This window comes from Phalacrocorax aristotelis, chromosome 10, assembly GCF_949628215.1.
Source record: "Phalacrocorax aristotelis chromosome 10, bGulAri2.1, whole genome shotgun sequence".
NCBI lineage: Eukaryota > Metazoa > Chordata > Aves > Suliformes > Phalacrocoracidae > Phalacrocorax > Phalacrocorax aristotelis.
Window position 1 is genome coordinate 9,301,275 of NC_134285.1, and position 24,690 is coordinate 9,325,964.

At 40.6% G+C, this 24,690-nt stretch overlaps 3 protein-coding genes across 9 annotated transcripts in view; 1 reads left to right on the plus strand and 2 right to left on the minus strand.

The window, feature by feature from the left end:
• Window positions 1-9,111, minus strand: part of REXO5 (RNA exonuclease 5) — a 22,461-nt gene extending 13,350 nt beyond the window's left edge. The window contains exons 1-10 of one of the 3 annotated variants that reach the window (XM_075105089.1): window positions 9,047-9,111; window positions 8,280-8,399; window positions 6,493-6,614; window positions 5,517-5,643; window positions 4,570-4,654; window positions 3,044-3,193; window positions 2,770-2,858; window positions 1,819-1,934; window positions 1,043-1,181; window positions 374-468 (exon numbers count right to left, since the gene is read on the minus strand). In XM_075105089.1, the coding sequence (XP_074961190.1) occupies window positions 374-468; window positions 1,043-1,181; window positions 1,819-1,934; window positions 2,770-2,858; window positions 3,044-3,193; window positions 4,570-4,654; window positions 5,517-5,643; window positions 6,493-6,614; window positions 8,280-8,396 (1,040 nt within the window). In that variant the 5' untranslated portion in view covers window positions 8,397-8,399; window positions 9,047-9,111. Of the gene's footprint in view, window positions 1-373; window positions 469-1,042; window positions 1,182-1,818; window positions 1,935-2,769; window positions 2,859-3,043; window positions 3,194-3,925; window positions 4,134-4,569; window positions 4,655-5,516; window positions 5,644-6,492; window positions 6,615-8,279; window positions 8,400-8,597; window positions 8,689-9,046 lie in introns of those variants that run through there. The other 2 variants (XM_075105088.1, XM_075105090.1) reach the window with 2 other exon arrangements.
• On the plus strand, window positions 8,643-15,803 carry ERI2 (ERI1 exoribonuclease family member 2). Its single transcript, XM_075105091.1, has 8 exons — window positions 8,643-8,804; window positions 8,983-9,110; window positions 9,497-9,624; window positions 9,764-9,920; window positions 10,471-10,571; window positions 11,691-11,772; window positions 12,430-12,518; window positions 12,729-15,803. The coding sequence occupies exons 1-8, from the start codon at window positions 8,782-8,784 to the stop codon at window positions 14,061-14,063; spliced, it is 2,043 nt and encodes a 680-aa protein (XP_074961192.1). The 5' UTR covers window positions 8,643-8,781; the 3' UTR covers window positions 14,064-15,803.
• LOC142062559 (acyl-coenzyme A synthetase ACSM3, mitochondrial-like) overlaps window positions 14,078-24,690 on the minus strand; it is a 14,577-nt gene continuing 3,964 nt past the window's right edge. For 4 of the 5 annotated variants that reach the window (XM_075105094.1, XM_075105093.1, XM_075105092.1 and 1 more), the window contains 12 exons: window positions 23,062-23,272; window positions 22,125-22,332; window positions 21,152-21,295; window positions 20,163-20,319; window positions 18,675-18,754; window positions 18,203-18,326; window positions 17,605-17,685; window positions 16,834-16,935; window positions 15,839-15,966; window positions 15,620-15,719; window positions 15,020-15,139; window positions 14,078-14,864 (listed from right to left, as the gene is read on the minus strand). In XM_075105094.1, the coding sequence (XP_074961195.1) occupies window positions 14,778-14,864; window positions 15,020-15,139; window positions 15,620-15,719; window positions 15,839-15,966; window positions 16,834-16,935; window positions 17,605-17,685; window positions 18,203-18,326; window positions 18,675-18,754; window positions 20,163-20,319; window positions 21,152-21,295; window positions 22,125-22,332; window positions 23,062-23,272 (1,542 nt within the window). In that variant the 3' untranslated portion in view covers window positions 14,078-14,777. The remainder of the gene's footprint in view (window positions 14,865-15,019; window positions 15,140-15,619; window positions 15,720-15,838; window positions 15,967-16,833; window positions 16,936-17,604; window positions 17,686-18,202; window positions 18,327-18,674; window positions 18,755-20,162; window positions 20,320-21,151; window positions 21,296-22,124; window positions 22,333-23,061; window positions 23,273-24,690) is intronic. The other variant, XM_075105096.1, reaches the window with a different exon arrangement.

The following is a 24,690-nucleotide window of genomic DNA, read 5'->3' on the forward strand; positions in this document are numbered from 1 at the left end:
TACATTAACCTTTCTTTCTTGCTAACTGCAATGGATCTCATTTGTGTGAGCCAGAGTGTCTTTGTTGCTCTACAATTCAGTACACTGGTACTGCTACAGACCTGCAGAAAAGCTAGTTTTGTGAGGACTCAGATCTGGTTGGGTCACAGCATCCCTGCTTGCTCAAAGACAAGCCAATTTATTATGCTGCCTCATGTTTCAAGCAGGCTGTAAATTCCTCTTTACCATGTCTATTTTCTCAGCCTGCTCCTTTCTTTTGAGTTTTAGTGAAAAAAAAATAATATTCTGATGCTACTAGTGGAAGGGCAAGACGCTACAACCCCCTCCATGACAATTTCTAATATTGCCCATAACAATACAGTAACAATCTTACCCTAAAACAGCTTTGGCTAGAAACTTTAGCTTAAATCTTCGACCTTCATTTCTGGCAAAAAGCAATGAAGTATCAATAACACTGGGGTGGATCATCTGGAGGAAAGAAAACATCACCAGTTTAATTTAAGAACAGCCATATAGAATTGAGCAGTAACTCCATTGTTATCTGTGACTGTGCCTTTTCATTTCAGATGCCAGTTTCTCACTGATAGATAACTGGTCCACAACAAGAGAGCAGATGGCAATAATGAAACAAGCCCAACTCTCCTTTCTAACACTCTACTGGGAAGACCTAGCTTGGGTTAGAAAGATTAATTATGATTCAAGCATTTTAGGTTGGGTAAATTAAATATAGGAAGGACTTAAGTTCTTCCTGTGAGAGAGCTATCAAAAGCACCTGGCTGACGCAGAGAGGTAAAGCTTCTCTTGCAACTGTATCTATGTCTGGACAGACTAGTCCCTTCCTTTTGGGGTCTGAATAGCCCCTTTGCAAGTTTTATAGATGTAAGGAGAGTCTTTATCTTTTAAATCCTTACAGACACAAAGTTATTCATAACAAAACACAATTAGCAAGTGTTCACTAATAAAAAAGAGGAATTGTTTAGAGTTTTCAGGTCTGAAATGAGTATCTCAGGGTTGGGAAAAATATTCTTAAAGGCATACTCACTTCCAAAGCCTGAAGATCAGCATTTAGAGAATGACCCACCAATACTGCATCATGGGGAAGCAATTTTTTTAGTCTGGTTTGGATGTCTGGCAGTCTTGTATTCACTGGAAGAAGCATTTTCTTTGTGATTCCTGAGAATCTTCAAAACAGAAGTTGGACGAGGTAAAAGCAACACATTAGTAACAGCACCTACTGAACAACATTACAAGCACGGCATGTAAAATATGAACTCAGTGTAACTGATGACAGAATGCTATTTGCTGCTTTCTGTTCCAACGTAAGAGGACATACTGCAGGTATATTAAAGTGCTATGAATGTTATCATGTTTGTTTCGAAAGTGTAAGTATAATTTGTTCTTAAGTGATGCAGTTCCTAGCATCAGCACAGGTAGGGAAATACTGCAAGATCAGTGGTGGAGGAGACGCTTCCACATAACCCAAGGGGATTGGCACGTCACCTCCCACATAAAGCCAGGCAAAGTTTTGGAGAAGATAAGGCTCAAGTTTTGCCAGCTTTTGTTATAATCCTGAGCCCAGCCCTAGAGGTGTGTGAAAGCTGGCATGTGTGCCTAGCCACATGGGCACTATGTAGCAGAGTGTATACATAATGTCGGTTACTCTAATCACATAGCAAGAACTGTATTCTTAACACCAAGTAAAATGCAGTAGACATCTGTGCAAACCAAAGCCTTCTGAAAGGTTCTGTGTAACAGGTTTAATCTGAAAGGGTTGCAGCTCTTAAAGATGAAGAGATAAGAAACTTATGCGCAAGTCACCTGGTGCGGTAGTTCACTATTGTGCTTTCAGGTTTGACTAGTTCATTCAAGAGGCATTGACCCTGCGCATCCACCAAAGAGACACGAGTGACTTCGTTCCCTTTTGCAGTCAGGCACTGTCAGGAAGAAGCAGAGGCAGTTGTTGAATCAGCATGATGCTGCCACTCAAAAACCTTAGCTAATATCTGCTTTGGCTGCAGCCAACATCACTACTTAAGTAGCTACTCAACTTAGAGATCTACCGCTCATAGCTAGTAGTTTTATACTGTAGCATGCTTCCTTTTAATTGTTAGATGCCCACCATAAGCACAGCAAACACACAGTCAAGCACAACACAAAGAAAATCATGATAAAGAAGTGCTGATTTCTCAGAATCAGTCTGTACTCTGCACTGCAGAGCTGTCACTGAAAGCATCTTCACCCCAGATGATGTACAACTTAAAGGAAAGCCCAGGTTGTCTTGTTAGCTACTCAATGCTGATGCCAAATAAGCATCTCTGCAAGTTCAAAACTGCACTAAAGGAGGAATCTTCACCGCAGCATGCTGCCAGAAGTGTGACAGCTAAAGGAAAGATGTGTGATAGGGAAGTATCTTTCCTATCCCAAACCTTGGGGAGGGCAGGGAGGAGGAGTTCCACAGGAGTCTCAGGAGTTACTGCAGCATTGCTGATGGGCCTGGCAGGTCCAGCTACTGCTCTGACAGCCACCACAGAACTGAGCTCTCTGCTGCACTGCTCAAGGTAGTATTTCTGTCTTGTCACCAGATCCACTTCCTGAATCCCTCCCATGGCTGTATTAGCACTGGTACCATCAATGAAGGGACTGGCAGCAGGTATTAATATATCAGAAATGATTTAGCAAATATACAGTGTGCTTGGCTCACTTTGGAATAGCTGATAGAAGTTTGGTTGCTTGACTATATTTTCTAAGGCCATACACATTTATTTTTACCATTTCACAATCCAGACCAAAGAGGGGGCTGCTGTCCGTCCTCTGCTGATCACACTCTGTATCTACAAAGCCCTTACATCCAGGGGAGCCTAGAATGAAAAAAATCCCATGAAAAAGAAACAGACCTCTGTCTTCTAAAACTCATTGCATATCTTATATGACCAAACATATCACTAACTGTCAAAAAAAACCCCAAAAACAAACCAAAAAACCCAACCCCCAAAAAACAAACAAATAAAAAAACCCAACCAAACAAAAGCCCTCAAAACCCAACCTTTTATGGGATAGTCATTTTTTTTCTGCTCTTCTAAAGTTAGAGTATAGCTAGTAAGGCCTTGCTTTTTCTCTCCGTATTTCCGAATGATGGGATCACATTCCAAATCTGAGATTTCTGGAATACATTCACTGCTAGTAGAAGTCAAACCTGGAAAATACAGGAGCATCTGTCAAGCTTAGATAGCACTCCCTATCTGCAGTCAGTTTTCTGCAGTCAGTCAGTTTTAACACGAAAAGGCTATGCCATTTCAAAGCAAAACACTACCTGGAACAATAAACTGGAGATTTAGATATTTATATAGAGAGACAGATAGACAGACTATCTGTCTATCTATCCATCTCCAGTTTATTTTTATCCTTCTCTCTAGTTTTTATATATATATATCTCCAGATTATATCTCATTTATTGTGTGTGTATATGTACACACTATCTACATTATATGTAGATAATTATATACACAAAGCACTATAATTAATGTATACAGTGTATATAATATATACATATATAAAAAATATACTTGATATTTGGGACACTTGAATCTTTTCCCAGTTCAGCTACTGACACTGCTGGCTGATTCAGAAGCAAGTCACATTACACGTCTCTGTCTCACATTCCTTTCAGAAACAGAGACAACAAACTTGCTCCGTAAGCATGACAACATAATCATCTGTTACTTCATGCCAGCTGTAAAAGAAGTTATCTTTTTTTCCCTACCACCTCTGTGAAATTCTTTCCTGTAAGTATGATCATAAGAAAATGTGCTCTAAGTGTGGCTCACAAAGAAGCAAGCACTCAACTGATGCCAGAATCCAGAGCGGTATAAAGTTAAATTATCCTGTAAGTGATTCTCTGCAGATTGCTCTTAAAAGAAAAACAGACCTGACATCTTGGATCTGTGACTGTGCAGTAGGTTTACAGTCAGGATGCTAGAGGACTTTGTCAATACACTGAAAGTAACAGTTGCTCATTCTCCCATTTAGGACTTGAATTCAAGATTCTTTGTTACACTTCTAACAATTTCAGTGAAGTTTGTATTGTAGTCTCTTGCAGGTTTTGTACAAGCCTGATGAATTACAATCACCTCTATAAAGAGTCTAAAAAAAGGAAATCAGTTGTCAACACACCCATTCTTTATGTGGATTCGCTGCTCAGTATAACAAAGAAAACTAAGCAGAAATTAGTAAATACTTAGCTTGAATCTACTTTATAGCTCTGTAGCTTTTATTAGATACATGTTAGAGTAAAATAATCACAAAACAGGTAACAAAGGGTCAGAATTTTGGATTAAACGTGTTAAAAACTTTCTCTCTGCTTTTTGCGTTTACTTGTGACAATAAGCCCAATGGAGAGTTACTAAACTAGCTAGGGTAACTAGTCTCATGGTTTCAGCCGTTGTACGTTTTCCTTTGCAAACAAGTCTACCATAGCAGCATGCTGGGACTGTACAGAATGCAAAGTCATAAATTACTGTTGAAAGTGAATCAACTGTGGTTGAAAGAGATGATGCAAAGCCAAGAAGATACCTTGTGCAGTGTTTTGAGGTTTCAGGTTTGCTCCTTCTCCATACAGGCTGGCTAGGAAGTTGGCAGAAGGGGTTAATGTGAATCTCTGAAAAAAAAAGAGATATGTTAGAGACTTTGAAACAGACGCAGAAATACCAAGCAAATGAGATGTTTCTTGATCCCCAAACCAGCCAAATTCAGAGGACGATGGATAAAGGAGTAGTGGAAATACGTTTGGTGTTTTCCCAAGGAAGAAAAAAACTCCAGCACAAACCAAACCTGTTTTAATGACAGATGACATAGGATTCTTAGTACTAAGGGACAGATTTGCCTTGCCTGATATGATCAAGAAGGCAAATCTCAAGACTTTCTTTGACAGAAACTAACTGGAAAGTCTGGAACTTGCTTTAAGTTGTGATTTGCATTTGCTGCAGTTCAGGGAGAATTCTCTAGAAGTCTTAAACTAAGTGCTTCTTTCTTCCTTCCTTCCTTCAAAAATGTTGCTTATAACTCAGAAAATTAAAATAATTCTTTTAACAATCTTTTAGGGAGATGGGAGAAACTTGACATAAAGGGCAAATAGTAAAAGTGAGATTTCTCAACCAGTGGAAATAGTGTAACTCTACCAAGAGTCTCCTCACTCACTCAGAGTAAATATCAAATTAACTGAGATCTTTTTAATCTCATTGGCATCCTGAAGATGCAGGAAGCATAATAGTCAGAAGACTGAAATATCAATACAAGTTTCACCTAGTAAGGCTTTAAAGATTTAAGTCTTGAAAACTTGTTTCTAATATCAAAGCCTTGGCTTTTGTTCTGAGCTGACAATGGCTACAAATAGATCTGCTCATTAGCTTGCTTTGAGAGTCAAAGATGGCCACTTCCTATCAGAAAAGGCAATAATTTCACCACAGTGATTAATCCCTGGGACATGGCTTCAGGACTGGAAGAACAGTTTGGTGACTTACATGCCGGAACAGTTTTCTGAGGTGTTTAAACTGCAAATAGAATTTGTAGAAATGGAGTTGGCTCATTTCATGCAGAACAATAACCACAACCCCAGCCAGGTGGCTTTGGTGATAAATATGGCACCAGCTGCAGTTAAAAAAAGAAGAAAAAAAATCAAAGCAAAACAATTATCAAGCCCTCTTAAAAACAAACTTGGAACCGGCCCAGCTTTTAAATCAGTGAATGGCAAAGTGCCAAATGACTTCAATGAGAAGAGGCTTTATAGCTTATCTCGAACAGCCACATATTCCTGGAAGCAACACAATACAGGAGACAGAATAAGCTACAACAAAATTCTGCTGCAGTACCATTTCAAGACATTCCACCTCATTTATATGCATCAGAATGTGAATACATGAATAACTTCACTTGTAGTCATGCTGTCTAGTGAAATAATGCATCAAAAAAAGTTTAACAAAATAATTTTCTATTCAATACTAAAAACCTAAATTGGGATCATTTTGCCTTGAGTTTCATTTCAAGATTCATTATATTTCACCATATTTTTGCTGAGGTTATACACCCTTTCCCTTCCACTGATGAGAAGTTGCCCTGAAAACGGGAAAAATGATTAAAATGTTTTTCCCAAAACACTCTAGAACATTCACTTTCAATTATATCTGACACGAAACCCGTTAATTTTTTTTGTGTTGTGCTAATATTTTGAACATGGTATTTCATTCCTCAAAGTGTGAAGCTGCTTCTGTTCCACAGAATTGTTTGGGTTTTGATAACTATGAAATACTAGAATTTTTGTCAGAAGAGGAATTCTGGTCTCTGGCCAAGTCTAACAACTATATCTACATAATACAGGCTGTCATGGTAACTGCATTGCAAGGATTCCAAAACCAGCATGGCCAATATGCCTCTAGGTACGTTTTCACAACATGTGAGGACATACGACTAGTTCAATTCCTGAATATGAATGGGTTATACCTGGGCTGTGTTGCATTGTGGCATTTTCCCAAAGCTGCATACTTCAACAACTCATACAGCTGGTCACGGCTGATTTCACAGTCCTCACCAAATAAAGCTGCTGACAAACGAGGTGACTTTTCCTGTAAAAAGTGAAATGCTAGTAAAGAAAGATTTAATGTAATCACACAAGTTCATGGAAAATGAAGTGAATTATATGGTGTATAGAAATTATAAGGTAACTATATAGAAACGTACTTACTATTTGGATACAATCAACTACATTTAAAATAACTCCACTCATTACAGGCAAAAGTTTTCTTTCAAATCATGCTTTAGTATTAAATTTACTATCAATATTTCAGTCAACCAGGTACTCTAACTTCAAAGATTTATTTAATGAAGATTAATGTAAGTAGATGTATGTAGTAAGGAGACAAAGTTTTCGATTTGCAAACACAATGTTCTGCTCTCTCAACCCATTCACCCACTTGCTGCTGTAGGGCTTTGGGCATTTACACAAGTGCTATATGTAGCCACTTCATGTAAGGTTTTGCTGAAACCCATTTCATTCATTGACATGACATGATCTGTTTTGGCAGATGGGTTTGCTGACCCCTGCAGGACAGAAAAACGTTTCAGTAAAATCCAAGGAAACTGCACAAAGAAAGCATCCAGTAGATGAGATGGAGGCTGCAACACACAGTTCAACACAACAGTTCTTTAAGCCTAAACACAAAAATTCTCCTAAAAGCTAATCAGCAAGTAAATGAATGATTTTGGAGACCTCCACTGACCATGTGGAGTTCCAATGGAACTCCTTTGATCCGTAAAAAACGTGAAAGATGCTCTTTTTATTTTTAACGTGATGAAATGGAATCACAGCATACAGGGGAAAAGAAAAAAAAGACCATTGAACATTACCGAACATCAAATCCCACGGGATAACCAACGACTAGAAGTTGTGTTTTCCCCGCCATGCTAACAAGCTTCGTGCTCATTGGTTTTGCCAGAGCCTGCCCACATGGCATCGGGCTGGTACACTTCTAGAGCCATTTGTCACAGGGTAAGAAAGCTAATCACAGGCTACAGCCTTTGAGGTTCAAGTGGTTAAGAATCATCTGGTAATAATGACACAGGGTGGTGTAATTGCTAGTCCCTCATCTCTCCTACTAAGTTAGACAAGTAATGACACTGTTGTTTTCAATACGGCCTAATTAGAGCTTTGCAAAAAAACCCCAAGCAAACAGCATAAATTTCATTTTACCATGCAAAGGGTACCTGCAAACCACAGGAATTTCAGTCTCTAATCAGGTACAAATTTTAAGACTGAACTCACAGGTCAGACGTGCTTACTCTGGTCCCACACTGGGCACTGAGTGAATTGTACCCTGGGTGCGTGAGGTGTTACCATGAGGTGGAAACTTTGGGTTGATTTGCATCATGAAGGTGTGAATGTGTGGAGCAGACACAACGCTCCTGTCGAGGTCTACTCTGTTCAGGAAAGTGATACTGGAGAGTGTATTTATTTCCTGACAAAATTCCCTAAATGTAAATACCTAATGTAAATACTTAACACTCAAAACGAGTTCATTTCCAAGAAATTATTGGAGCGGAAACTAATGCACCATCTGTAGGTATTACCTCCAGCCAACCCTCCAGCCAGACTGCCAGTAAGCCCCGTTTTTGCCAAGTTTCCAGCATCCCAACGCGATGCAACAAACGTCCCGCGAGGGCGGCTGTAAGAGGAAACGCCACGCGCCGCGCGCCCGCAGCCCCTCCTCGCCCTGCGCCGCCCCGCCGCTCACCTCAGGGCCGCCGCCATCCGCCTTCCTCCGCTTCCGAGCAGACTCCCGGGCCCCCGCGTCCTCACCGGCTCCGGCGGGCCGTTTGCACCCGTTCAGGCGGACATTTGCCTTTGCCATAGCCTAGAAGGAAGCACGGCGGGGTCTGGGCGGCGCGGGCCGATGCCGCCACGGCCCCTCACAGCGGGGTGACGGTCCGGGCTGACTGACAGCCCGCCCCCGCCCGCCGCCGGCGCTCCCATGGGGACGGTGATGGTCCGCAGCCCGGCCGCCCCCTCCTGCCCCGGCCCCCCGAGCAGGGACCCCGGCCGCAGGTCCCACCTCAGCGACTCTAGGCTTTCCATCCGCCGGGGAACACGCTGCCTCGGCAGGCGGCTACCTGCGCCTGCCTGCGGGCAAGACCAGAGCAGACGATCGCCGACAGCGCGGATGGGGGCGGCCCCGCTGCCGCCGGCGGGAGGTTTGAAATGGCCGCCCGGCGGTGGTCCAGGGGCTGAGGGCCGAGATGGCTACCAAGCGCCTGGCCAGGTGCGGGGCCGGATTCCCCCCACTGGGGCCCGTGAAGGGACCGGGGTGGCGGTGTCCGGGCGGGCGAGGCCCTGGGGGTGCCGGGGCGGGAACGCCCGGGCGCGGAGGGGCAGGGTGAGGCGGGCCCCCCTCAGCGCGGAGGATGCTGAGGCGGTGCCGGTGCTGCTGCGGTCCGCAGACGGCTGGGGCTGGCGCGGAGCAGCGCGGCGGCGGGGGCCGGACAGCGGCAGCGGTTCCCGTACCTGATCGTCCTCGACTTCGAGGCCACGTGCTGGCGGGACGCGGGGCGGCGTCGCCCCGAGATCAGTGAGTGCGGCGGGACCGGGCGGACACCGAAAAGCAGAAGCCCGGCTGCAGGGGGCGTGGGAAGGGGAGGGGTTGCCTGGAGTGGGGGGTGCGGGGTCTGGCCTTTGTGGGGTGCGGGGAGGGGGGAGCTGCGGGGTCTGGCCTTTGGGGGCTGCGGGGAGGGGCGGGCTGCGGGGTCTGGCCTTTGGGGGAGGCGGCTTCGAACATTCTCTTCATTACATCAGGTTCCTTCTAATCCCTGGTATTTCAACCTCAGTTTAAAGCAAATGGAATAATTTCTGTTAACAGCTTTAACCCTTCTAGCTTTGTGGTTTGGTGTCCGTGTGCCGTGTGTCCGTGTCCGGCCCCCCCCTCCTTTTTTTCTGCCCGTTGTGTTTTTGCTGCAGTTGAGTTTCCAGCAGTCCTGTTAAACACTTCAACGGGAGAGGTTGAATCTGAATTCCACACCTATGTCCAGCCCCAGGAGCATCCTATTCTCTCTCAATTTTGTACAGAATTAACTGGCATAACACAGGTAGAATTGCTATTTAGTATTATTTTAAACCGTTATATTTACTATTTTTTAAACATGCCTTTAAAGAACTAAAGAGAAACAAATCCTAAATGATTTTCAGTGCATACTAACACACGCATACTTGCTCTGTTTCATAAAGGATCAAGTTGATGAAGGGGTCCCTCTGAACATTTGTTTATCACAATTTTTGAAATGGATCCAAAAGATACAAAAGGAGAAGAAAATTATATTAAGTTCAGATATTCCAAGTCATTCTACTTCAGAGGCAAAACCATGTACTTTTGTTACTTGGACAGGTAAATAAAATTTCCATTTGCTGCTTCTACAGATTAATACACATAAAAAATGAACATTTGGTGGTGCTAGTGAGATTGTATCTTAACTTCTAGGAAGCCCAAATCCTGTTATTAGGTATTAAAGGTGCGCAATATTGGGATAAGACTGAAAATATTAAAACCCTTGGATCCTGAATATGTTCGCTACATCTTTGTCTCCAGGGTCTGACACGGTTACATTCTTCTGCTCACATATAGTGAACTGTGACACATTTCTTAATGTGTCTAAACGATATTATGATGTCTTTAGCCATTGTGAAGTCATTCTTTACTCACAATAGGCATTCACTCATCCCAATGTCCCACTGCAGCAACCCTAGTGCTTTTCATGTACAAAGATTTGATTGGCCTGTGCTAATGAAGCCCGCTCGCCTATGCTTCCTGTCCAGCAGTACAGGAGGCTACTTGTACATTGATGGTATGTCCCTTTATGAAGATTTTAAGCCATGTTTATGTATGTTTTAGGCCAGTTCTTTAGTAATGGATTACTTGTGGGTTTTTTTCTGTGCAGACTGGGACCTGGGTGTATGTTTGCAGTATGAGTGTAAAAGGAAGCAGCTGCGAAAACCTGACATTTTAAATTCCTGGATTGATCTCAAAGCAACATACAGGGTGAGAAGATCAATAGACTGTGAAACATTTATACCCATATTATCATCTTAAAGGCTAACTATCTGCAGTTACAAGCCAATATTCTATCTTCCAGTGACTAGAGTAACCCGTTTGTTTTCTTTCCACGTCATTATTGCACAGTAACAAATTGCATGCCTGAGAACTGCATGAATTTTAATAGGAATCTTAATGCTAGGAAAACAACCTGGTGTGACTGATGATAAATGAATGATAATCCTAGGAGGATTTTTTGAGCTGCCTTTCCTTTCCTGACATCTTTTGTTCTATTTGCTTCCTAACTTACCTGGTTTTGTGTGCTCTTATTGCTGCCTTACACAGCTGTGAAAAAAATAGCCATCACCATCTGTTTAGAGGTACTTAAAGGTCTAGCATGTGAACTGTACTTGGACCAGAAAGTATGTTCTGAACAGCATGAAGAATACTAAAAAAAAAAAAGGAATTAATTGTTTTATTACACAGTCTATACCACGTTAGATTTCTAACTTGGGGGCTAACAGCAGCTAAGTGTACCTTCCCCTGTGTAGTCAAGGAAACTTTCAAAGGGCCAGGAGTCTACCTTCCCTGACACTTGGAGCTTAGGCTCTTATCCTATGTAGCAGAATTAGGTCTCTAGAGATAAACAGCATGAATATTCCCCCTTTCTCATGATCAAATGAGATAACGGAAGTGAGTAGCAATACTTACTTTTTCTCATTTAAAAATAACTTATACCTATGCCAAATATATTAATGCTCATGCCTTTGCAGTTTGCAAGTTTAAACATCTCAAGATATAGTTGTATTCTTCAATGCTGCTCTGTTAAGGCCTTCACCAATGTAAGCCATAAAGTGCAAATTAATGACTCCAGAGCAAAGACAGAATTGGTTAGTTAAGACTGAGAGAAAGGGATTCATGGCTCTTTCCATTCCAATTTGTAACAGGGCAAGTCACTTACTGTCTTATGGTTATTTATCCCAACTGTAAAATGAAGATACCTGACATGCACAATTGCCTTGTGAGATTTATTATTCATAAGGTGATATTTCTGAAATGGTTTTCACTTCACTATGGAGAGCTTTTGAAATGCTTTATGTTAAGCAGCTGTGTTTTTTTCCTTAGGCCTTCTATAATAGGAAGCCTAAAGGGCTAAATGGTGCTTTGCAGGATTTGGGGATAGCTTTTGCAGGACGGGAACATTCTGGTAAGTATGATATGATGATTCTCATTTTAATATATATATTTTTCATAAAGCTAAATAGCTACCATTTGGCTTTAGTTAGCTAAACTAAAGCAGCTAGTCACAGCTAGTGATGACTCTAAATAGTGACTGTTACTTCCAGATCATGCCATGTTCTGTCCTACAAAAATATCAAAACAAGAAAAGCTAGATGCTTTGAAGATCAGAGTTTGTAATTTGTAACCTCATGCTTTATTTCTGAAATCTCTCCTAGTGCTATTGAGTGCCTGTTCAACAAGATCAATTTCTGAATTGCTAGGGCGCAGAACAAAAGAGGCAGAGGAAGGATAAGGAAAATTGATTTTACCCAATAGCTCTGGACAGCATATTAGTGTAAGAGAACACCAGCACAATATGAATTTTTTTACATAACTAAAACAGAACGAGGATTTAAACAATTGTGGATATATATTCAGCTCTATGGATTGGTCCTTCAGATGTTTCAGCAGAGGGAATTTTTTACTTTTGCTTCCCTTTTTTGAACTAGATAACTATGTGCCAGAGTTCTATGAATCCCTGTCATTTATGTAAGGCTTACCTAGAAGACATTTTTCCTCCAATAAGAACTATCCCCAGTAGTAGTTTAAAAAGAAGAATTAATATAACCATACTTTTTTAAAGGGTTGGATGATTCTCGGAATACTGCCCGTCTTGCCTGGAGGCTGATTTGTGATGGATGTGTGCTGAAGGTTACTAAATCTTTGGATAAGGTTAGTAACTTCTTCGTATCTTCCCTTCTACTTGCTTTGCAGTCTGGAATGCAGATGGAAGGTGAGCTATTCAAATAATAAACCCAGAGTCTTGACTATGAATTAAACAGAACATCCCTAGGCTGATACGCTTATTCATTTTGTTCATTGATTCCTAAAACTTCTGGGTATTCACTTTCCAAAATCTCCTTTTGTTTGCGGATTCCCTAGACACATCCAAAGAATAATTTCACTTCCAGAACACTGACTATAAACTTCACTGACAAGACTCCATTGGGAATTAACAGCAGACCTGAAGCATCTAGAGATGGAACTTGCAAAACAAACTCTCTGGCTGAGAAAAACCACAGCAGTATTGCTGGAATTAAGATAAATTCTAATGTACAAACTGAAGAACAACAGACCACTTGCACGGATTCCTCTGCAGACATCCACGCTGTACCTAGCAGCAGCTCAAGGACTGAGTTACACACTCAAGCCCAAAGCTCTTTAGCAGCATCTACTGACAGATTTCTTGAGCAGGCACAGCAATCTCACAGTACTGTATCAACAGGCATTCAGCAAGGATCAAGCAATGGGCAACCTCTGAGTGCAGCCAGATATAGCCCTCCAGTACGTGGATCAGGCCTAGTGCTCGTCTCCACTACCATCCCCTCTGTTAATAACTCCAATGAGGATATAACTACTAGTTCTGATTGCTTATCTCTGCTGACTGACTGGGAAGATGTCGCTTTAATACCAGAATCTCAATATGAACAAAATTCAGACTGCATTCAATTCAAAGATTACTCAAGTACAGATATTTTAACAGTACTTGAAGAGAAAACAATTTCAAGAAAATTGGCTGTGGTGAGTTCAGATAGCCAAAGTTCAGAGAAAACCATGGTACCTGTGGAACCTCTGAAATCTATTGTTTACAAAAGTCCTGATACGACTATCTATAATGTAGGAACAGTACAACGGCAGACTTCAAATTTTTCAGCTTTTAAGTTACCATCTGCAACGGTAAATGCTATTTCAGCACAATCAGCATTAACTGGAAATTATTCTACTTCTTCAGAGGTTCCTAAAAGAAAGCCAACTAGTCCAAAAATGTTCCCACCAGCAAAAAAACAGTCTTTTGCTGTATATCAAGAGAAAACTGCATCTTTTGGTCATTCCTTACCTTTAAGAAGTTCAAATTTGCCCAGAGTGTCTCCTGCCATTCTGAACTCCACAGTCAATTTGAATCAGTCTGTAAGAGCCATGAAAAATGGAAACCCAACTCCCCCTCTGTGTAACTGTGGTCGAAGAGCTAAAAAACTGTATGTGTCAAATGCTGGTCCAAATCACGGCAAAGCATTTTTCTGTTGTCCTGTTGGCAAGCGTGAAGATAATAAGAAAGGCTGTGGATACTTCAAGTGGGAATATGTGCTTCTAAAAGAGAAATCTAATGGTCTCACCCTGAAAGCAGATGCTTTGACCTCTCTTGGAACTTATGCTGGTAATTTAGGCAATTCCTCCAACAAAAAATGTTTGTGTCTTAGACCCTCCATGAGAACTTGAAAATTGGTAATTTTCAAATCTTAAATTCAGTAAGTTGATCATCCTTAATATTATCAGGACAGTCAACAAGGTCAGATATATGTTCTGAGAATGGGACAAAAATGATGTTGCTTGGTTAACGTAGCTGGAAATGGAAATTGCTCAAGCATACAAAAATATCAATATATCACAAAGTACCTCGCTAATTAAGTGTGAGAGAACAGATAAACCTAAGTGCTAAAGTATGAGCAGATGTTTTAAATTCCTTACTAATCCAGTCCTTAAAGACCATTTTAATGACACAGATTTTATTTACACTTTTTTCTAAATATACATGTAATGATTACAACTAGCTTTTAAAAATTTACTTAGAAGTTGCTGCACTTCTCAAAAGTAATCCTTGAAGCAATAGTGTTGTCTTAAACTCTTAGTGGTTTTTTATCCTTTAAATTAAATAGCAATAAAGATAAAATGCTGGTGACGCTTCATTTAATGCACATTACCTGTTGTGCTCTTGACTATATGAGTTTCCAATTTCATTTGTATCAGCCTGCCTGCTTTTATACTGTTAGCTAATAGTGTAGCACCTGGCCCAGCCAAATGCTGGGAACCAGGTAAAAATTTATTCAAACCTAAACTACAAAAGCTGTAGCATAATGTCTTTTACTCTATGCTACTGTGTAAACCTGCAATATCTTACTTTGTAAAAAATCCTATAAAAAAGCAACAAGTACTTCAATCTTTTCTCCACTCCTTCTGGCGCAGTTCATTTCTTCTGATCTTCCCACTAATAGTCTTTGGCAACTGTTGAACAAACTCCATCTATTGGGGAAGGGAGGAAATTGCAATATGAAGTAAGATACCGTTTACCTAAATTACTTTTCCTAAACCTCAGCGGCATAGGTTTATAAGCCACATAACCGTTAACACCCACTGTTTCACGGTAGTGAAAATTATCTGAGTATTTGAGCACTCACCTTCCTAGGGTACTTGTATGGAGCAGTAACTTTTTTAACATGGTCTTGTAGCTCTTTCATCATTTTTTCTGGATCATGCGAAGCATAGTCAGATGTTAAAACAACAAAGGCTTTCACTACCTAAAGAAGTTACAGCAGCAATGGTTTAAATGCCAATTAAATGGTATTACACAACAGTAAGATTTGAAACTTTAAAACTTTAACAAAACATTTGCTGACAAACTTAAGAGTAAGGTATAGGGTAGGTACAGAAAACTTTGCCAAAGTCTGTGGGTGCTCACTATTGGTCTGGACTGTGCAGGCATTTTATATGCATTTAATAAAGATATGCATTTAATAAAGATGAAAAACCTAAGTATTTGAATGACAGGGAAAGCTTCAAATGGTGCTTTTGTTACATTGGATCTGGGGCAAATGCGTTGGTCAGTTTTGGATTGTCCAGTGCCTGATATGAGTAGAAATGCTGAGTTGAATTTATTCAGTTTTCATTTTAAAAAGAAAAAAAAATCCCTGGATAGATAAATCCCTTGGAAGTTGGGCTTTATTAGCTCTGGTATGCACAAAGCTATTTAAATATATAAGCTTGTTTAACTTGTTTACCTCTCCTCTGATAGGGTCTGGACTGCTGACAACTGCTGACTCCACCACTGCAGGATGCTCTACTAGGGCACTTTCTACTTCAAATGGTCCAATACGGTATCTTTAAAATGGAAGAAAGGGCTTTTAGTTGTATTCGATAGCACCATGAATGTAATTTGACATCCAAATCATCTGTGTTACTCAAGTTTAATGATTTATTATTAATTAGTCTTAAATTACCCAGCAGAATTAATGACATCATCAGCTCTTCCAACAAACCAGAAATATCCATCCTCATCCATAATCCCCCTGTCTCCAGTGACATAAAAATCCCCACGTATTGTTGCCTCTGTTTTCTGTGGATCATCCTAGGAAATATCAAATTACATTTTACATGAAAACTAACTGAAAAATACATGAAATTGCATTCTAATATATTTAGCATATCCATTATGGCACAGTCAAAAATTTCAGCTTTTCAGACTGGTCCATACTGAGGTCATGTGCATCAGATTCAAGTTGGACATTAATAATAGAGAATTATTAATTCACCGTTACTAAGCTACAAAACTAGACACAAAATTCATAAATTGCAGTAAATGAATCAAGTTTTACTACTTGTGACTGACTTAAAATTTTAATCATAATACATTATGCCCATGGCTTTAGGAACCACTGAAGGCTGCAAAAAATATGTAGGCTGCGGAACAGAGAATTTGCTTTTAGGTGATTACCCTTGATTTTTTTTTTTCCTTTATATTTCTAGCATCTTCTATCCTGAGATTTTTTTTTTTTCATCCCCAGAAAAGTTTAGGCTCAAGCACAGCGCAATTAATAAGCGGTCTTTCTACAGCCAATGCAACTGGCTCCTGCAAGACTTCTAGGCAGTGTGCATGGTGTTCCTTTCTCAGATGGTGTCCTTCTCAGATGGGGGCTCTAGCCCTTCGGCCAAAGAGTATTTTGGGATTAGGGGGCTCCATCAAACATTTCCCGTTTGTTAAGGAAATAACAATCAAAAGAAAGTGGATTTTAACTTGTTAGGCAGGACAATCTCATCAAACATAATTGTTTGTATAAGTAGCCCAAGCATCTGCAGGAAAAAAATGGAAATCCCTCTTTCCTCCCCACAGGTTTTCAGACCGGTAAGCAGGGTTTATGTAAATGAAATGAGGCATCAGGTTCCTTGTGACAGAGATTTAACAGGATATCTACTTTAATGGTAGAAATAGTCTTACAGCATAGTGAGTAAAAAGAAAAAGCGATCTTGTAGGTTTTACTCTGATGGCAATATCTCCTTCTTTTCCAGGAGGCAGAATATTACCGTTTTCATCTATAATCTAAAAATAAACAAAACACAGTTTTATTATCTCAGAGCCCAACTAAAAAGCACTATGTTAAGGTTATAGGATCATGGTGTGCATTTAAAATACATAGGGTTTTTTTGGGGGGGGGCGGGAATGATTTGGAGCAGTAGGGAGTCTGACAACTGAAATGTAAGATTATTACTAATCCCCTATACTTTGCACTGTCTTTTATCTGAGGAATGCCAAGTACTATGCAAACATGTAATGAAGTTAGAAAGACCCCAGGGAGCATCATAAGTAATGGGGTGGGAAAACTTAAGATCTGAAAGAGACTAAAAATCTTAACCCATATTATAAATTGATTTGGTGCTAGAATCTGCTTCAGCAGTTTTGTTATCACCAGGAAACAACATTCACTCCCACACTTCCTTAACTCAGGAATTTAATTTCTATCATTGCCTTAACGTTTGATATCTGTCTGCCAGTTAGCAGTGGGCTGTCATCTATGTTGGTGAGGATGGTGCAACAGGGAAGTCCAATTGCTTGTTTTGCATGCTCAGTTTAGGGCAGTAACATGCATTTCTTCCCTTTCATTCACTGCTGAGTGATGGTACGTGGTATAACCCCGTGTTAGAGCTTCCAAACCTCTCTAATGGAAAGTGATTATGCAAGAGAGAGATTGATTCACCAGAGGTACTATACCTTGACATCATACCCTGGAGACGGCTTTCCCATAGAGCCAGGTTTGATTTTCATTCCCTTAAAATTTCCACAGATCAGCACCTGTAACAAGTGGTGTTGGGTTTGGTTTTTTCTTTAAATTAAACTGTGGCTTGTATATTAAATCTTTCATTTAGGTTTAAAATACTCAGCTAATATTGTGTATTTCTGTAAGAAATACTAATTGTCTTCATTATAATCATATATCCAAAGATTAAACCTCTAGAAAGAAACTATGCCCCCAGAATCATGCCCACAGCTCCAAATAATGTGAGTGCCCTAAAGATAGATTCTAAAGCAGAACTTGGAATGTGGTAATGAGGAATATATCCCTTTTGTGTCAGTTCCCAATCCAAAGCCTACAGGAATGAAAAACAGTCCTTGGATTTTGGGCGAAGCTGTTATGATTGTTCTATGACTTACAAAAACTACATTTTTCCAGTGTTCCTTATTGCAATTGACTTTTCCGCTAAAAGTCATAAATGCATATACTTTTTCTCACTTTTTCTTGGCAACCTGAATAGAATTTATTGCTGTGTCTGTAAAGCATACATCTTTACTTTTGTAAAGCAGAACATACTGTTTCTGTCTGTCCATAGCCTTCATGAATATCCAGCCCAGTCTGCGTTTTCCATTCTTCTATCACATCAGGGTTGATTGGCTCCCCAGCACTCACACAGTGCCGCAGGCTTTTGAATGTATAGCTTAGTGGGAAGAGAAAACAAATAATTGTCAGTCATCTATCTGTTACACTTCATTCACTACTGTATTTCTATATTGTGGGGTTCTTCCTACAAAGGAACAAAAATTTTACTGAGTCCTATTCATTCCATTTGAACTGTAGAGTGTTAAACAAAAACAAATATGAAAAAAAATTGTTAAGCTACCCCTAAATCTTTATTCTGTCTTTGTTCCTAGTACTTAAGATTCAAAATGTTGAGAAATATATCATCTTTCTGCCATTGTACATTTGGGAAAAATCAAGGTGAGACGAGCATTTGGTCTACTGTTTTCATCGAATACACCAACAAGGATACTCTGGTTTTGCTTACCTGGACAGTTTATGTTGCACAAGCATTCGATAGGCAGTCGGAGGAGAACAGAAGACAGTTATGGGAAATCTTGACAGACTCTAGAGAATTGAGAATTAAAGAAGTAAATTTTGCCAATATACTGGAACCTGCAAGGTCCCATCTTCATTGTAAGACGTAATGTAACAATCTCCACATCCAGCTTATGAAACACACAAATAAATGTTAAGCGTCCTAAAAGCAGTTAGCTGTGCACTTGCCAACACCAACACACAGCAGTTACATTTAATTAGGTTCTTCAAAACAGAATCTACATCATTTTACAATTAGTTCAACACACCAAAGTTTTTTTCTCTTGAAAGCTTTACAGTTTCTCTTGCAGATTTTTTTCATAATTGCAGTTTAAATAGAAAACAAGTGAAACCACAAGGCTACCCTTTGGAAGCTCAGTAGGTGTACAGCTGACAGTGTTCTTCAATATATCCTAATACTAACTAGCAATTTCCAGCCATCTAATTAATATGGATATGATGATAAAGTCAATCCATGTAAAATGAAACACTGTAGTCTTTCTCAAACGGTGAAGAGTGGTGTGTGGAGGATGTAAGAGAATATAATGGTGGTGCCTTTTGTTAAAGAAATTAAACTTTGCTGCCTCTTCACTCCTTAACTTTGAATTACATTGTGCAGGCAACTGAAATTCTCATTTATCTGTTATTGTCACTTATTTTAATAACAACACCAAAGTGCTCTACAAATCATAGAATCATAGAATTGTTAAGGTTGGAAAAGACCCTTAAGATCATCAAGTCCAACTGCTAACCTATCACTGCCTACTCCACCATTAAACCATATCCTCAAGCACCACGTCTACCCTTCTTTTAAATACGTCCAGGGATGGAGACTCAACCACCTCCCTGGGCAGCCTGTTCCAATGTTTGACAAACCTTTCGGTGAAGAAGATTTTCCTAATATCCAACCTAAACTTCTGCTGGTGCAGCTTGAGGCCATTTCCTCCTGTCCTATCGCTTGTTACTAGGGTGAAGAGACCAACCCCCGCCTCGCTACAACCTCCTTTCAGGTAGTTGTAGAGAGCGATAAGGTCTCCCCTCAGCCTCCTCCAGACTAAACAACCCCAGCTCCCTCAATCTCTCTTCATAAGACTTGTTCTCTAGACCTTTCACCAGCTTTGTTGCCCTTCTTTGGACGTGCTCCAGCATCCCAGAAAATTTTCTTGTGTACTTCACTTTTAGGCCTAATAATAGATGTTTGCAGATTTGTGCAGGCAAATCCAGAGCAGAGTATATGATGAAACTCCTCAGATGTCAAATATGCCCTTGTTTTGGGGTATATATTTGCAGCACTGCCTACTAAACTAATCAGTTGGTTACCGCCTGGTGAAAGTTATAACTATGCTGTGTGCTGCCCCCATGCAGTGCCAGGGGAAATGAAAACATGGGCAAGACCAGCCAGAGAGAACAGTACTGTTGCTGGGCTCTTTTCACTTACCTCAAAGACAATGCTTGGGTTGAAGTGTGGCATCTTATGTACAAATACACATGCCCCTTGAATCCATGGTGAAAAAACGCTGCTCCAAGCTGACTTTGCCCAGCCCGTGTCTGATGTATTCCAAAATATATCTGAGGAAGTCAGGTCCAGCCAGTACCTGGTAACACAAGGAAATGGTCCACAGTCCCTATTTGGCAGGAATAAGGCAAATATTAAAATACCAACACGAGATGTGTCAGTGAAGCAAATCCATCACTAGTTGTCTTTGGTAAATGTCAATTAGAAAAGGCTGAGTTTCTGAGCAGGAGCAAGTCACAGCATACTGACTGATGTTGAGTTTTTCCAAGGGAAAATTTATACTGATGGACAGGCTAATACCACATCAGAACATGGTGTTGTATGAATATGTATTAGATTGCTGGGGTTGTGTTGAACTAATTTTTAGGGATGAGGATTTTTTGTTTTGTTTTGTTTTGGTTTTTTACATCTAATTTGGTATTTTCTGTTTGTTATTCTTTACCTGTTAGAGTGAAGTACGCTGCCATATCAATTTTATAAACAACACTGCTTTATGAATTTAAAGATTCTGAACTATCAGCATTTTGTTCCTGTAGGAGCTGTGTTTAAGCCAGACACACATGAAGTCAGAAGCCTAACAGACCTGTGTTTTTTTCCCTTTTAAGTACAGACTTCATAAACTTGTGCTGATGTTCATGGGTAATCTACATACTATACAAAATGAAGAATTTACCAAAAGTTAATGTTAAAAAGAAGTTAGTGACTCTATGACTGCTACAACCTCTATAAACTAAGGACGCTGGACTTCAAACTGTCCTGTTTTATGGGAAAAAAGCCCCACTTTCTGGGATGTAAAACAACTGTTTTTTGAACTATTGAAACAAAAACTTCTGGTAAAAATCTTGTGTTTCTCTTCCTTCTGCTATGTGACCAGCTAGCAAAATATGTCTGATTTAAAGTGATATCTGTACCTTCCACTTACTGTGAGGCCAATACCATAGCTGCTGTGGGAATGTTCAGCCATTTTTGGAGATCCTGTAGTTCCACTGGTAAAATAGATAGCCATTGGATCTTGACACTTTGTGGTCACACAGTGATGATCAGAAGGAGCATTTCTTAAAAGAAGCAAAATTAATAAAGTGCTTGACAGTGTGACCTACATATTTTTGAAAATGTTTAACCAAAATAACTGCAGCAGTCAGAAGTGTCATAAACAATGATATTTTTCCACTGTCATGGTTCTGGCTGGGATAGAGTTAATTTTCTTCACTGTATCTGGTATAGTGTGTTTTGGATTTAGTGTGAGAGTAATGTTGATAACATGCTGATTTTTTAGTTGTTGCTAAGTAGTGCTTATAATAATCAAGGGTTTTTCGGCTCCCCATGCTCTGCCAGGGGCACAAGAAGCCAGGATGGGAGGGGACGCAGCCAGGACAGCTGACCTAAACTGGCCAAAGGGATATTCCATACCACATGCCATCATGCCCAGTATATTAACTGGGGGGAGTTGGCCGAGGGGAGGTGTGATTGTGGCTTGGGGTCTGGTGGCGTGGGTCAGCAAGTGGTGAGCAGTTGCATCACTTGTTTATTTGATTCCACCACACCCCTGCCCCAGGTTTTGCCTCTCTCTCATTCTTTTCCTTTTAATTATATTATTGTTGTTAATATTATTCTTACTATTACCATTTTATTTTAATTATTAAACTTTTCTTGTCTCAACCCACAAGTTTTCTTACTTTTGCCCTGCTAATTCTCTCCCCCATCCCACCAGGGTGGGGGGAGCGAGCCAGTGGCTGCGTGGTGCTTAGTTGCTGACTGTGGCTAAACCACAAGTCCTAAAAGGGTGAATATATATTGGTGTGTGCCAACATTTCCTATTGAAAACAAACCACTGTGCTTTTCTTTCATTATTGCTGTGGTGCTTTCACAGCAGTATTTACTCACTTCAGGAGATCTTTAAAGTTCAGCCAACCTTCTCTGTGGCCCTCTGACACAAGCAACTTGAAGTTCAGAGACTGGCATTCAGCCTCAACTGAGTCTACAGCTGGTGCCACAGAATCATCAGTGATGATACACTTTGCCTTGGATTTCTGTAGTCGATGAAGAATGTCCTTCGCTGTCAACTGCTGTGTGCCAGGAATCAGGACAGTTCCTAAAGGGAAAGAAGGGGAATGGAAAAACAGTCTCAACATTTAAGAATAACACTTGTACCTACAAGCAGACTTCAGCTTACTTTGTTCTTTTGAGTGGGACAGAGCTGTACTAAAAGCAGGACTTGACCCTACATTTGTAAATATACAGATTTCTTCGATGGATTATATGCTATGTGAGGATTAGCACAAGTCAGCAAATACTACACTGATCATGGGACAGTAAAAGAAATCGACAGAATAACTTTCCTTGTTCTGAAAACACTGCCCCTGGAACACCCCGCCTCTGGACTTGACTTATTTACCGGTAAACACAGCCATTGCCTCACAAGTTGTACTGCTAGTATTTGTAAGGCACCAAGACATTTAGGGTTGTAAATACTAGGAAGCTGAGTATTTAACAGATCTCACAGGGGAACATGTGAAACGCTTTGTTTAGTGTGGGCTAATTTCACTGCAAGTTAGTAAGAGAGTGCATTTGTGATGTGTCACAAGTGCTGGAAAGGGGACAATGACAGAGGCACATCGACTCACAGGGTTTCCTTAACAGCTAGAGAATGCACAAAAGTCCTAAAAGCACCATGAAGAAAAACCCTGGCATGAAGAGTTCGGCCAGCATGACACTAGCTCATCCTCATTAGCATGTTGGTAGTTCTGAGTGCATTAAATAGCAAGGATTGGTTTAAGTCACAATTTCTGTACCTATATAACATTTCCATGCTTTTACTAACCTGTTCTCATGCAAGCCACATTCACCAGCCACCACTCCGGGATCCGGGGCAGAATCAGAATAACTCTGTCTCCCAGTTGCAGACTGCAGGCATCAGAGAGTACGTTTGCCGCCTTCCTGGACAGCACTCCCAGCTCCTCGAAGCTCCACTTCACCTCTTCTCCAGCACCATCTACCCACCATAAGGCAGGGTTTTTAGACTTTTTTCCATCCTATAGAACAACAGGGTACAGTACAAATGCTTCATTTTAGCAACAGATTGCCTTTACCTTAAGGTTGAGGAAGAAAAGCATTAATCACTTATTCAGTGCTGGAGAAACCTGGGGATGCAAAAGAAATCGCCACTGATTCCAAACAATACACAGAACACTCCCATAGAAAGAATAAGAATAGCCTATAAATATCATTTAGGAAATTAAATTTGTATTCCTTTCCTGAGTTCTTCATCTTACACTCTGAAGAGTTTGTACAGTAATCAGCACACAGAAAGAAGAACCTTTTTGGTTAGGTCACGCCAACAAAACAGGTGATGAATGTGGCTACCGCTGGGTTGTGCCCCCACTGTCTCCTGAGCCCTCAGAGCTCATTTTCAGCTTCATCTGGAACTGGGCCTGTCTGGTACTTCAGAAAATTAAATCAAAGTTTCAAAAGCATAGGTCCACACAGTGTGACCTTTAATCAATGTCTCACCTAACTGATGTGTGATTTGAAACGTATGCATACAATGTGCTTTAAAGGGGGCCAAGGCATTTAGCAGTAGCAGTGTAGTAAGTCACCTCCTGAGCAAAATTTCACTGGGGCAGCAAGAATATGATACCTTATTATCTATTTGAAGGTACAATAACACTAAGGTTCATTTTCAGGGGATCAGGTTTTATCTGTGCACTTCAGAGGGCAAAACCTCTTCTCCAGAGGCCGTTCCTTGCTCCATTCACAGCCTGCCAAAACCAGTTTTTCCTTTGCAGGAACAATTGCGCCAGGTGATACTTCTCTGTTCTTGCTGCCAGGCTGGACATAGCTGCGTTTAGCCCCTCCTCATTTACAGCATGAGCCTGCAAAACCAGTCCTACATACATAGAGACCAAATCTATGTAGTAAGAAAGGCGATAGAACTATACTTCATGGGTTTTTTCTATATTCCCTTTCCTTGCACAGAGCTTGTGTCTGGTGGTTTGGAGTTCAAAGTCATTCAGTTTTGTAGGTTCCAAGTCTTCGATGCAAAAGATTTCCCATTTGGGATAGGTGGGTGAGGATTGACATTACACTGTATTTACTATTCATCTTTAGACAGGCAATGAAACGCACAGAAGTCAAGTGATTTTCCCAGCACACCCAGGTAGGGTGCATGGGGGAATTCATGCAAGGTTTAGAGTGGTTCAGTTCAGTCTCATTTATGAAGCACCTATTTACTCACACTCAATCTCACTGGAGTTACTGATTAAAGGAAAGAACTATTTGGACTCGTGGACAGGACAGCGTGTGGCCTAAGGGATCTACAGGTTCAAACTCCATGAGGTGATTACCAGATTACAATCAGAACATAACCCCAGTGTCTTGGTGATTGGATTTGTGAGATACTCAGCATTAAGGACTCACGAAATACTTCAGCATCAGAGAAGCCAAGTAACTG

What these genes read in the sequence shown, in the direction of transcription:
- ERI2 (XM_075105091.1), top strand. Translation starts at nt 8,782, where the DNA reads ATGGCTACCAAGCGCCTGGCCAG. An exon ending in GCTACCAAGCGCCTGGCCAG is followed by an intron (nt 8,805 to 8,982) that starts GTGCGGGGCCGG and finishes TGCGGTCCGCAG; the next exon opens with ACGGCTGGGGCTGGCGCGGA. An exon ending in TACTTTTGTTACTTGGACAG is followed by an intron (nt 9,921 to 10,470) that starts GTAAATAAAATT and finishes TTTTCTGTGCAG; the next exon opens with ACTGGGACCTGGGTGTATGT.